Source organism: Tenrec ecaudatus, chromosome 13 (assembly GCF_050624435.1).
Source record: "Tenrec ecaudatus isolate mTenEca1 chromosome 13, mTenEca1.hap1, whole genome shotgun sequence".
NCBI lineage: Eukaryota > Metazoa > Chordata > Mammalia > Afrosoricida > Tenrecidae > Tenrec > Tenrec ecaudatus.
Genome location: NC_134542.1, coordinates 135,944,304 through 135,957,995, shown reverse-complemented (window position 1 = coordinate 135,957,995; position 13,692 = coordinate 135,944,304). Strand labels below are relative to the sequence as shown.

Sequence of the window (13,692 nt, the reverse complement as noted above, 5' to 3'; positions counted from 1 at the left end):
ACCAAAGCCAAATGGAGCTAAAAGGCAATCACTGTACAATGTGTGCTTCAGAATAACATTAGAGTCGGCGCACACATAAATGCAAATGCACTCACCCTCGGGCGAGACAGTAACCTGTATGTGAGAACTCTGATCCTGTCACTCATTTTCATTTCCTAAACTGTCCTGTTTGCTACTAAATGGTGGCAAATTGTTGCATATCCTGGATGGTGGCTCCACTAGAAAATAACATTTATAAAGGTTTTACAATTGAGTTTTAAAAAGAGACCACAGAAACCCCTTCAAATATTAGAAGATATATACATCGTCTTTGCTTCTAATTACTCTTCCCAAAAGGCACAGAGAAACTGCATGAACCAAGCCAGAATACACTTTTGCAGGTTCAATGCCCAATAACACTAACTGTCAAAGAAAGCAAACGTGGCCCTGCTTTTGTAAGTCCGGACACGTAGTAATGGTTAGCAATACCAACCTTAGCAGTGTTAGTACACAGTATTCCCAGAAAAGAAGTACATACCGAAGTCAGTTCAGAAGAAGCCACCCATATCACATCAACAAGTAGGAGAATAACAATCCCAAGAGCCATTCGCTTGCGCTGAGTGAAACCACTGCTCTGAGAATTCAGCCGGTTCATGATAAATACGCACACCATTTGCACTCTGGTTTTCGGAAAGTAAAAATTACATTAGAGGTGGTTTGGGGAAAACATCCTTCTTAAAAAAAAAAGAGAAAGTGAGCACGGCAGAAACAAATGGCGTTTATTAAGAACCCCACCTAGGGAACTTAAAGGCGTCCGGCTTACCTGACTCTAAAGGCTTTTCTGAGGTCTTCTGAAAGTTTGGCAGATCTGAGTCTAAAAGGAGGCGCCCAAGTCAGCACACCTAGAAATAAATAGCCAAGTGACGTCTGCAGAACCATCAGGGTTCAGAATGCGATTTATCACATCTATTTTAAATCACACTCAAATATACTAAATATGATTGGACGCTCTTTATATAGAGTCCGCTGCTATCTCTCCACTGTGCGCCTAAGATTAAGCTCCGGCAAGTACTCGCCCGGCGGGGGAAGCAACAGTTGAACATGCAGCTAGTTTCCTGGTGCGAAATAGCGTCTCCGAATTCCACAGGCACAGAACACCATCACTGGCTCTCTCTACAAGGGCACCCAGCCCGGGGACAATGACCCAAAGTGCCTTTTCTGGCCCTGATGGGCAGAAGGCTTTGGGGATCGGAGGAGGGGATTTGTTGGGGGTTCCCATCACTTCGCGTGCTTCAGGAAAGGGCCCCCTGCTCTGCCACCTCCCCTGGCACTCCTTGTAGCCGTTCTAGATCAGGGCGGGGACGCGGCAGCTGGGAAAAGGCTGCGCCTCCGGTCCTGGCCCCGGTGGAACCGGGAAGTGTCCGACCGGTCGGCGACCCCCAGGGAGGCCACGGTGCCACTCACAAGCGGCTTCCCCCAAACCCGAGTGGGGACAAGTGCACGGCGCCCTGCCCGCCTCCCGCCCTCCCCCCGCACGCCCGTTTCGGCCAAGACCGCTGGGCTGGCCCCTTGGGCCGGGCACACGGCACCAGCTGCGGCTCCGGGCGCGGCTCGGGCCCTCCCACTCGGCCTACCTGGCTCTCCTGCCCCGCGATGGCGTCGTGGCGGCACCATGAGCAGAGCCGGCCCGGCAACGCCGCCGCCCAGCGCCGCGGCCTCGGCCTCACCTGACGGTCGCCGCGCCGGGCATGGCGCCGCGCGGGAGGCCGAGCCCCGAAGCCGAGGTGCCCCTCGGAGCTAGCCCGTCGACACCTCCCGGCTCCACTCGGCCCGGGAGGGCGGGCAGCGGGCGAGAGACGCGGAGCGCACAGGCAGCGATGGCCGCGGAGGCCCGGAGCTCGGCCGTGACATCCGCCCCGCCTCCCGCCGCCCGCCGCCCCGCCCAACGGCCCCGCCTCCCATCCCGATGGAGGCGGCGCTCTGGTTACGTCACGGCCTGCGACGCGCACGGCGGCGACGCGTTGCCAGGGCGACGAGGCGTTGCCACGGCGGCCGGAAGACTGGACCGGCGGAGCAGGCTGGCTAAAGGAAGGATGAGGGGGCGTCCGAGGCGCCAGTAGTCCCCGCCGTCCAAAGAAGGTAACCACTCCCCTCCCAGGTCCCGGTCCCCCGAAGACCCAACCGCAGAGTGGCTTGGGAGGGCTCGGGCTTCCTTATAGCCGTTTTCTTTTTTTCTTTTATTATTTTTAATCGATTTATTAGGGGCTCATACAACTCTTAGCACAATGCATACATCAGTTGTGTAAAGCGCATTTGTACATTTGTTGCCCTCATCATTCTCAAAACATTTGCTCTCCACTTAAGCCCCTGGCATCAGCTCCTCCTTTTTTCGCCTCCCTTATAGCCGTTTGCAGGTAAACTACATATCAGAGAAATAATTACCATCTTCACCGGGAATTGAGTGTGTCATGCTAAGATGACATGAGTTTACAAATGTGAAGGATCCATTCATAGCACCCAATAAAAATGCCCTTAATCTTAGCAATTATTAAATTGTGTAGATCTTTCTTAAATACCTTTTTAAACTAGCCATTGCCATCGTAGAATATTCTAATACTCTGTTAGCAGTAAAAGAGAGGAATAAAAACTGCCCGGGCCCAGGAGATACAGGGTCCACTGAGTGACATGCTGAGAGAGAGGTGCGTCATCCCTAGGAGACCTACATATGGCGACAAGACAATAACAAGTTAAACTGTTGCCACACAGGCTAATCCACCCTCTAAGATCACCTAGAACCAACCCAACAAAGAATTCCCCTTTCAGAGATATAGATATGCATATACATATACATACAATGCTGTCCAGACCAGGACGTGCAGCTGAAGCACTCTCCCAAGACCACAATACTTCACAAACGGCGTCCTTGCCTTCTCCATTGTTTGCTGAGGATGGCTAAGACACTTTACAACGATTCCACAGGCTCCAAGTGATAAATTCTCTTAGCGTTTCTAGGAGTGAGCTCTGAGGTTTCAGGCCCCATGTCTTTCAGTTCTTGTCCCACTCCTACGAAAGAATGTAGATGAAAGATAGGGAAACGGTTTGAACAGAAGTCGTGATTTCTTAAAGAGGTTCTTACACCTGGAAGCTCAGGGCCACCTGAGCTAGTCTGAGAGCCTCATGGGATAGAAGTTCAAGTTTCATCCCACCTTCTGCTATTGGCAGGCTTTCTGTAGCATACCAACCCCCTTATAGGGGTTTATGCCATGACTTTGCCGTCAGGCCCCAAACCAAGGGTCAATTCAATCATTGTGTCTGACTATCCGCCTTTCTCTGCCTGTACCCTTTCACTTTATCCTCTTCTTGAAACTAAGGAAACGTGTCTTCTCTGCCCTCCAATTTCCTCTGTGCGGAGACGCTGTTGATAAAGGAAATGCTCCTTTGTATATTTACCATGATCGTTCGGTACATGAAAGTCAAGATAGATAACCCTTCAGGAACAATAACAGCAGTAATGGATGGATGTTAATGGATACATTGGATGTGTAAGATATGAAAAAATTATAGAAGAATAAACAAACAATGAATATAGGTTCCTGGGGGGAAGGGTGAGGGAGGGACCTGATAAAGGGGAGCTTATATCAAAATTTTAAGAAGAAAGAAAATGTTTTGAAACTGTTTGTGATAGCAATTGTACAACACTGCTTAATGTGTTTGAACTATGGAATGGTATAATAGCTGTAAGAGCTCCCAATAAAATGATTTTTAAAGGGGAAAATGATCTTATAATGATAATAATAAAAGCAAAGTGCCTGACCTCTCTCTGTGCTAGAGATTCCTTCCTTTGCCCACACTCCCCTTACCCCAAATAGGTCGACCTAGCATTAAGAAGGCAGAAAAGAGGACAAGCTAAACTTTAACTTTTAGAAAATTAAAATTTAACTAAAAAAAACGAAAAGAAAAAAAGGCAGACCCAGGTCGCTCATTTCCAATTATGCTAAGCACCTCATTTTAGGTTACCCACACACTCCAAAAAAAAAAAAAAGCCAAGCCAGCATACTGACTTATATTTAGAAAACAAAAATGACTTCTGTGCTAAGAGTTGTCAATCACCAGGGCTTTCTTCTTCTTTTTTTAAAACAATTTTATTGACATACACTTCATATAGCATATATATGTATCTTGTGGTTTGAACATCCATAGAATTTTTTATAGGAGTAGACGACCTCATCCTTTTCCAGCAGCATGGCTGTGGGTTTGAATGACCAACCTTGCAGTTAGCAGCCCAGTGTTTACCCTACTGCACATCTTGAGAAAGAAGAAAGTATCAATAAAATTGATAAGTTTGGGGGATTCATATGTGGGTGAAGGGGAACAGGAGAAGAGATCAAGCACCATTGAAGATGTCTGTATCACATCCGGGTGGATGTGGTAACTGGTCAGCTAAGCTCATCAAAGATGCCAGGGCTTCAGAAGAGAGTAACCAGAGAAGCTAAAGGAAAACTAGGAGCTGGCCGTGTCAGGGAAGAGAAGAGAAGTATTGCAAGAAAGTTGACAGTGCTGCTGGCTGCTGCACAGAGGTCAAAGTACGACGGCCAAAGAGTCTACTGGATTTGGTAATGTGGAAATTGGCTGGCGATGTTTGCAAACTTGGTTCTTACCAGGGCATTTTTAGCCTCTTGATTATATGAAGTGAGAATCTGAAAGTTTCTTACCCAAACAGTGCATCCTTTATTTTAACCCTTGTTAATATATTTATGGGACCCTCCTGGTGGTACAAATGGTTTATTCACTGAGCTGTTAACCAAAAGGTTGGAATTTCAAGTCAACCCCTGCTGCCTCTGAAGAAAGGCCTGGCAATCTATTTCCCTAAAATCACCCCTCAAAATCCCTAAGGAGAAAGCTTCTATTTAGACACACTTGTGCTCCATTTCCCCCCCCCCCCACCTCTTCTCCCTTACATTCCTGGGTTCTGCATTTCAATGCAACAACCTACAGAAAGTCGCTAGACTTTAAGGAAATGTCTCAGTTATGGATTCTGGTAAAACCCAAATCTGAAGGTCAGGCAGAGGCAAGCCAGATGCAGGGTCCAGAACCAGAAGCCAAAAATGACAGCAGGTCTTCTTGCTACTACCAAAACTCCGTAGGGAAACAGAGGAATGGTTTTGATGGAGGTGTGGTTTTTGTCTTTTAGCAGACCATATCCCCAGGGAAACAAAGATTATGTTCTAAGTCACACCCTCTACAAAGAGGAATCTAAAGGTGCCCCTCCCCGCTCTCTCTCCCTGAGAGAGATGCCCCAAGCAGAGCATATCAGAAAGGTGTTTACTCGTGTTTCACTGACATGGTGTAATCGCGAGAAGAATGGGAATTCCAGAACTTTCGTTGTGCTCATGAGCAAAACCGAACAAGGGAACACGGCATAGTTTACAATCAGGAAATGTGTGCAGCATGGTTGTATGGAGAAAAGGATCAGAGGAAGGTTTATCAACACCTGCAGTATGCAGATAACACAACCTTGCTTGCTGAAAACAAGGAGGACTTGAAGCACTTGCTGATGAAGATAAAGGACTGTAGCCTTCATTATGGATGACAACTCATTGTAAGGAAGACTCAGATCCTCACCACTGGACCAATAGGTAATATTAAGTGGAGAAGCAGTTGACGTTGTCAAGGATTTTGTCTTCCTGGGTCCACAACCAATGCTCATGGAAGTAGCAGTCAAGAGGTCAGAAGACATATTGCACTAGGAAATCTGCTGCACACACCTTGTTAGGTAGCCGGTAGCCATATAGGGGGTTGTTCCTCTCCTTGCCTAGGCGGCCCCCAACAGGAAGTTAGAAGCCAATAAAGGCTAAAGGTCATGCTCCAAATTCAGGCCCTGGAACCAGGAAGGTGACACACCTAGGTGGGTGGTACACCTGGATTGGCCCAATCTAGGCCAGGTGGGCTTAATTCAGCCGATGGGATCGACCATTACCATCAACCACGCCTCCCAGCAGAAAGCCCCAAAAGACTAGCACTTTAAGACAACTGCCCTCTTTTCCAGCTGCCCCTCTGCGGCCCCTTGCAGTCTGGCCCAGGGGTCTCTCTCTCACTGGCTTGTGTTCTGTTCATATATGGAAGCCGGAAACTGCTTCAATCCTTTATAAAAATTCACTTGGATCACAAACCAGGCTTTGGCATGAATTCTTTCTCCCTCAAAGACAATGACCGAGGTATTTTACATCTGAGGAATCTAACGACCTCTTTAGAGCAGTGAAGGGCAAGGATGCTCCTTTGAGGAGCACACCCACACCATGCCTCATGTGCATGTGAAAAGTTGGGCATTGAATAAGAAAGACTAAAGAAAAACGGATTCATTTGAATTGTGGTGCTGGAGAAGAATACTGAAAGTACCATGGACTGCTGAAAGGACCCACAGATCGGTATTGGACAAAGTACAGTCAGAGAGCTCCTTTGAGGAAAGGATGGCAAGACTTTGTTTTACAAACTTTAGACAGGTTGTCAGGAGAGACCAGTTCCTAGAGAAGGCCGTGATGTTTGAGGATGTGGAAGGGCCGTGAGAAAGTGGAAGGCTCTCAATGAGATGGACTGACACAGTGGCTGTATCAACGGGCTCAGGCATAGGGACAACTGTGAGGATGGCAGAGGACTGTGCAGTATTTTGTTCTGTTGTACATAGGGTCGCTATGGGTGGGAGTCACCTAGATGGCAGCTAACAACAACTAAGATGTCCCCAAGGAAACAAAGGGTGTGACTAGGTTCACACTATCTACTAAAGTCAGGTCTTAATCCCACCCTAATCCTGTTCATTAGTATAGCAGAGAACTCCCTCCAAACTAAGACTACAGTTACAGGCATAGATTTCATCATTATAATGTTACATAAAGAATTATGGTTATTATTTTAAGCATCATGAAGTCAGCTCTGACCCCCAGCAACCCTGTACACAACCGAATGAAACACTGCCCTTCGAATTCCAGAACACTTCAGTGTGCTCATATGCAACAAAGACTAAGAGATAGTTGCTCAAACAGAATTGAGTGACGCTGTGTGGCTTCAAATCAGAAAGGTGTGTGTGAAGGTTGTATCCTTTAACTATACTTGTGCAACCTTACCTGCTGGAAGTGAAAAGAGTTTGAAGTACTTGCTGATGAAGATCAAAGACTACATCATTTAGTCCCAATGTATCCAATCTCTCAAAACTGGACCAATTAGCAACAGATAAAAGATCAAAGTTGCCCAGACTTGATTTTCATTAGGCCCACAATCAATGTTCATGAAAGGTAAGTCAGGAAATCAGGCGATATATTGCATTTGGAAAATCGGCTTCAAAAGACTTGTTGAAGTGTTAAATAGTGAAGCTGTCTTTTTGAGGATTAAGGTGCACGTGTCCCAAACCACGCTGTTTTCAGTGACCTCATATGCATGTGAAAGGACAATGAATAAGGAAGATTAAAGAATAATTGATGCATTTGCATTATGGTTTTGATGAAGAATACTAAATATACCATGGACTTCCAGAAAAACAAACAACTTTATCTTGGAAGAAGCACGGCCAGAGTTCCCTTTAGAAATAAGGATAGTGAGACAAAGTAGTTTGTCTCGTGTATGTTGAATATGTTATCCGGAAGAAGCAGTCCTTGGAGAAAGACATCATGCTTTTTTTTTTTCCATCATGCTTTCTAATAAAGTAGAGGATTAGCAAAAAGGAGGAAGGCCCCCGAAGACATGGATTGGCACAGTGACTGCAACAAAGGGCTCCAACGTAGCAATCATTGTGAGTATAGCACAGGATGAGGCAGCATTTTGCTCTGTTGTACCTAAGGTTACTTTTAGTCAGCATGGATTCAGTGGCTTCCCACAGAATGACAATGACATTCAATCTTTATAGTGAGAAAATAATCTGATAAGTTGGACTACATGAAGGAGAATGTGGTGTCAGGATTGGAGGAAGACTAACCTATATGATATATAGATGGCACCGCTTTGCTTTCTGAAAGCAAGAGGACTTGATAATACTATACAGATCAAAGACTGCAGCTGTCTGTACGGATTACAGCTCAACATAACAAAAATCCTCACAACTGAATCAATAAGCAATCTCATTATGTCAGAAAATGTCGACGTTGCAGTGATTTCACTTTGCTTAAGTATACAGCCAGCACCCATGGAAGCCGCAGTCAATACATGGTGCATTGCATGGAGCAAATCTGCTTCAAAAGACCTTTTTGAAGGATTCAAAAGCAACGACATCACTCTGTTACCAGACCTAAGCCATGGCACTTCCAGTTCCCTCGTGTACAGATCAGTAAAGAAGTTTGAAGATGAATTGATGCCTTTGAATTATAGTATTGATGAAGAATATTGAATATACTATGAGGTGCTGGAAGAATGGATAAATCGCAAGACTTTGTCTCACTCACTCATAGTTGGACTTGTTACAAGGAAAGACCAATCCCTGATAAAGTAGTGAGTCAATCAAAAAGAGGAAGGCCCTAAGTGAGATGGATTGACACCGTGGCTCCAATAATGAGCCCAAGCAGAGCAATGAACATGAGCATGCCACAAGGCTGTTCCATGTTTTGTTTTGATGTACACAGGGTCACTGTGAGTCGGAATTGACTAGGCAGCACCTAACAACATCAACATATGTGTGTGAGCATGTATATGCACATATGTATATTTATGAAATGCAAATTTGAATTTCATTTTATGCTTCAGATCATTTGCTTCTAATGAAAGTCATAAACTTAGGGCAATCTGAGAGATTGGAAATAAGAATTTATTGTATAAAATTCAATCCTCTACCCTAAGGAGTTCACAAGATAGTTGAATAAATAAGATATTAACAGATTTGCTAGGCAAGACAGTGCGTGATTAACGGTCTCTCAGGATCGTAACTTTGAAGGGATGGTCTAAATTCTGCAGATGTACTATATTCATGTAGCTAAAGACAGAGAAAGGAAGTTGTAGGAAAGAATTAGAATGCAAGATTACAGTCACCGATAGTATTTTGATAAGGGTGAAAGAAGCCACAGTGGCATCGTGGTTACGAGTTGGACTGCTAACCACAAGGTCAGACAGTTCAAATCCACCCTATGCTCCATGGGGAAAAGATGAGGCTTTTTATGCCCAGGAACATTAACAGTCTTAGAAAGCCAGAAGGGCAGCTCTTCCCTGTCAGGTCACTATGAGTCTGTATCAACTTGATAACAGTAAAGTAGTGGTGTTTTTTTGTTTTGATTTGCTTTTTTCATTGCCATTTCATAGGGGCAGAGTAGAGTCCTGAAAGTATGATCTGAATATTCTGGTAGATGAAGATAGAGAAGGCGTTAGAAAAGGGTTATAATTCAAGCTTGACTTCAATCATGGCTAAGGGTGAAAGAAGTTCCTTTTTCCCTCAATGAATAAAAGCAGACGAGTAAGACAAGAAGGAGTGCCCAGAGTTAAGTCATAAAACTCGTTTGGCAGAGGGCAGCGTTTATGCAAAAAAAAGCAAGGGGACAGGTCAGGTCAGGGGAGCTCTGGTTAGATTGCAGCATGCTCTGGAAACTAGGCCAGCGACTTTGGACTTTTCATGTGCATGTAATGAGCACTTCATTGTTTTACATAAGAGAGAGACATGTTTAATAAGTAAACTTGAGATTCTTGAATGCCTCCTTTATATCTCCCAGGATGGTTACTATGGTACGGATACTACATGAGGCATGAGACCTGCCATCAAGGAAATATATAGGCAAAATTAATTTTCTAGTTGCCTTTTTTGTCAGTTACCATCAGGTCTACTGTGACTCATGGTGGGTTCCTGTATAACAAAATAGAACGTTGCCTGACCATGACCCATCTTCACAATCATGGGGATCTTCAATTCTGTTGTTGTGACCAGTGTGTATTTTGAGTGCCTTCCAAGTTAGGAGGCTCATCTTCCAGCCCTGTATCAGGCAGTGCTCTGTAGTGAGCCATATGGTTGGTCTTGGCGGAGTTTTACAAGTAAACCGTTGGGTTTTTCTCCTCGTGTCTCTTTGTTTGGCAGCTTCGGGAAAGCCTAGCCACCATGCTGATCCTGCTGATATGTAAAATGACATGTGTGGCATAACCACCACAGTAACACAAACTGACAGACGTTGGAGTATCAACTTCAAAAAATTCTACCACGGAATAGATTGTAACTCACAGCAACCATATAAGACAGACAGAGCTACTCCTGGGTTTCGGAAGCTGGACATCTTTATGAGAGTAGAGAGCCTCATCTTTTTCCCAGTAATCTAGTCAGGACAGGCACTTGTGAAGCTAGAGAAGGGGTTGGAAAACTGAGGCTCTAGAGCCATAAGCAGTTCTTTCGGTACTTACATGTGGATCTGAAGTAAATTTGAAACATAAAGGATATTATTTAGATAATGATTTCACTTGTTTGTAAAATTGTATTATGGCTCTCAAATAATTTTTAAATTGCTGGGCGGGAGAGGATTATCCTCTCGCTAAACTTTTCCAACCCCTGAGCTAGAAGATACTGATTCTAATGGTACTTCTCTAGTCTCTTCTTAATCTGAGCCCTAATTTATTTTCATTAATTTATTTGTACCTATATGGCACAAGTGTGACAGAGTCTAAAAGACATCCAGCATTATCTAGAAATGGTTGGTAAACTGACAACACCTGACAGTGAATGCAGATGGAGGTTTTGATAAATAATGACTTATAAAGAGGAAAGAAAAAAAATCAGAGAGCAAGACTTTAATCCTACATTGAAGTGTAGATAATCTGGAAGATGACATGTTCTATAGAAACCATTGTTTTAGTCACATCCCTTCCCATCCCAGCCCTCCTGGAAGACTGATACCAAAAAAAACCAAAAAAGGAACAGAGACGAGTGAGCTGCTTTCTTTGAAAGTTTCTTAAGTCACAAGGAGCACTCTAAAAGACTCTGACACAATTTTAGAACACCTACATGTTAAATCAATACATTGGCTAAGGAAAAACAAATTCTCCAAATGTTCTGTTTAACTTTAGGAAATAATCTTGAATGGCATATTGGTAAAACAAGCAAGCAAGCAAATAAAGAATTTAACCTAAAAGACAAAATGAAAACTAAAAACTATACTGCCAGAAGGACTCAGGCAATTAGTCGGCAGGGATGGGGATGGGCCTGGGGTGGGGGTTTGAAGTGATGGTGTCCCCAGTGCAAGATATGACAAAATAACAATGTATAAATTACCAAGGGCACATGAGGGAGGGGGGAGCGGGGAGGGAGGGGAAAAAAAAAGAGGACCTGATGCAAAGGGCTTAAGTGGAGAGCAAATGCTTTGAGAATGATTGGGGCAGGGAATGTGCAGATGTGCTTTATACAACTGATGTATGTATATGTATGGATTGTGATAAGAGTTGTATGAGTCCCTAATAAAATGTAAAAAAAGAAAAGAGTACATATGAGGGCTGGAGGTACAGGGAATCCAGGGTGGATGATACCTTCAGGACCAAGGGTGTGAGGGGCGATGCTGGGAGAGTGGAGGGTGAGTGGGTTGGAAGGGGGGAACCGATTACAAGGATCCACATGTGACCTCTTCCCTGGGAGAGGGACAGCAGAGAAGGGGGGAAGGGAGACTCCGGATAGGGCAAGATATGACAAAATAACGAGGTATAAATTACCAAGGGCACATGAGGGAGGGGGGAAAGGGGAGGGAGGGGAAAAAAAAAAGAGGACCTGATGCAAGGGGCTTAAGTGGAGAGCAAATGCTTTGAGAATTATTGGGGCAGGGAATGTATGCATGTGCTTTATACAATTGATGTATGTATATGTATGGATGGTGATAAGAGTTGTATGAGTCCCCAAAAAAATGTAAAAAAAGAAAAGAGGAGAAAAAAATGATTAGGGCAGGGACTGTATAGATGTGCTTTATACAATTGATGTATGTATATGTATGAACTGTGATAAGAATTGTATGAGCCCCTAATAAATTGTTAAAATTTTAAAAAAAAGATTAAAAAACAAAAAAAGGAAAAGAAAATGATTAGGGCAAAGAATGTACAGATGTGTTTTATATAATTGATGTATGTATATGTATGGATTGTGATAAGAGTTATATGAGCCCCTAATAAAATGTTTTTTAATAATAAAAAAAAAGAAAAGAGGAGAAAAAAAAAGAAAATGATTAGGGCAAAGAAGGTACAGATGTGCTTTATACAATTGATATATGTATGGATTGTGATAAGAGTTGTATGAGCCCCTAATAAAATGTTTTTTAAAAATTTTAAAAAGAAGAAAAAAAAGAGTTGTATGAGCCCCTAATAAAATGACTAAAAAAAAAAAAAGAATGTCCAGGATTGTGTGTGTACAGAGGTGGTAATATAAGTCAGTGAAGCTTGAGGTGTAAACAATGGGATTAATTGTACCCATGTGAAAGCCTGGGTAGATTTAGGTTATAGGCAGATAATGCTCCCGAGATAGTGCTCTGAACCGTGAGCACTATCATGAAAGCTCAGTTTGTCCAGGCTTTATTCATTTCACTGCTCAGAGCCATTTGTCAGGCAGGGGTAAATAGAGAAGTACATTATCAGGGCAAGGAAACATGTTCAAATATGTCTCTCTGTTCAGTGGAGGGCTGCAGACAAGTTCTCTCAGCAATGCACTAATCTTAGACTTGTTAGAGTACTTTTAGAAAAGGTCCGTTCAAAACAGGAGTTTGAAAGGGGATCTCCAGGTCAGTTCAGTAGGTTATAAATTTTGCTGAGAGCTCACCCCACCTAGCACTGACATCTTAGTCAATGTTAAGGCGAAAGGAAAAATGAACGTAATGATTTTATGTGAAATTTTTGGTTTTAATACAAAAATAAGTTAAAAATTATTTCCACATTGTACATATGTGCAGGTAGCAGCTTAGGCAGACTCCCTGACGCATTAGCACGGCTGACCCTTCCACATAGAACAAGTGGATGCCATCCTGAGGGTCACCAGCCAGGCCTCTTGCATGTCCCCACACACCTTCCCAGTTGTCAGTGTGTGTGTCAGTGTCTGCATGCCTTTCCTGCCAGGCCTAAACTCTCGATGCCCTTTCTGCTTACATAACTGAGGAAGGGAACCTTTCTGAGTCTGATTGCACACCTTGTTGCATGTATACTTTGTGCTTCGTGATTATGATTTATACTCTATCATTGGCCAAGTAGTACTGTGACCTTTAAATGAAATGGAGTTTCATCACAGTTTACCTGGGGTCACCCAACCTTTCCTTGTTCACCTCTGAGATAATTTTAAATGGATACAATTCAGTAATGGACATAAGAGAGCTATTTACCACATTGATAGAAATGTAGTACTTTGACTCTTTAGTTTATATATGTGTGTATATATATTTAATGTATCATGTACCGAAACTGGGTCAGATAAGGTACACACAATAGTGAATCAGGCAAAAGATGGGATCTGTCAGAAGAGAGTCCTTCTAATCAAGGAATGACGGCAAAATCGGAAGTCTGTTTGCAGTAGAAAGAATCAGGATCTATACCTCACACCATACACTAACTCAAAATGGAACAAAGACCTAGATGTAAAACCTCACACAACACATGGAATAAAACGGGCAAATCTAGAGGCTCTAATTTCTCATGCATAACAAAAAAATGTACAACAGACATAAACTAGATAACTTGGGCCTCCTACAAACTCAATATTTATATTCATCAAATGAGTAAAAAGATGACAATCAAAGACAAATG

General features: G+C 43.4%; 1 protein-coding gene across 2 annotated transcripts in view; it reads right to left on the bottom strand.

Annotated features, from left to right (window-relative positions):
* The window catches only part of SLC35F5 (solute carrier family 35 member F5), a 70,800-nt gene extending 68,900 nt beyond the window's left edge, over positions 1 to 1,900 (bottom strand). The window contains exons 1-3 of one of the 2 annotated variants that reach the window (XM_075530280.1): positions 1,614 to 1,900; positions 803 to 881; positions 518 to 659 (exon numbers count right to left, since the gene is read on the bottom strand). In XM_075530280.1, the coding sequence (XP_075386395.1) occupies positions 518 to 659; positions 803 to 881; positions 1,614 to 1,653 (261 nt within the window). In that variant the 5' untranslated portion in view covers positions 1,654 to 1,900. The remainder of the gene's footprint in view (positions 1 to 517; positions 660 to 802; positions 882 to 1,613) is intronic. The other variant, XM_075530279.1, reaches the window with a different exon arrangement.
* Positions 1,901 to 13,692: the final 11,792 nt, after the last annotated feature.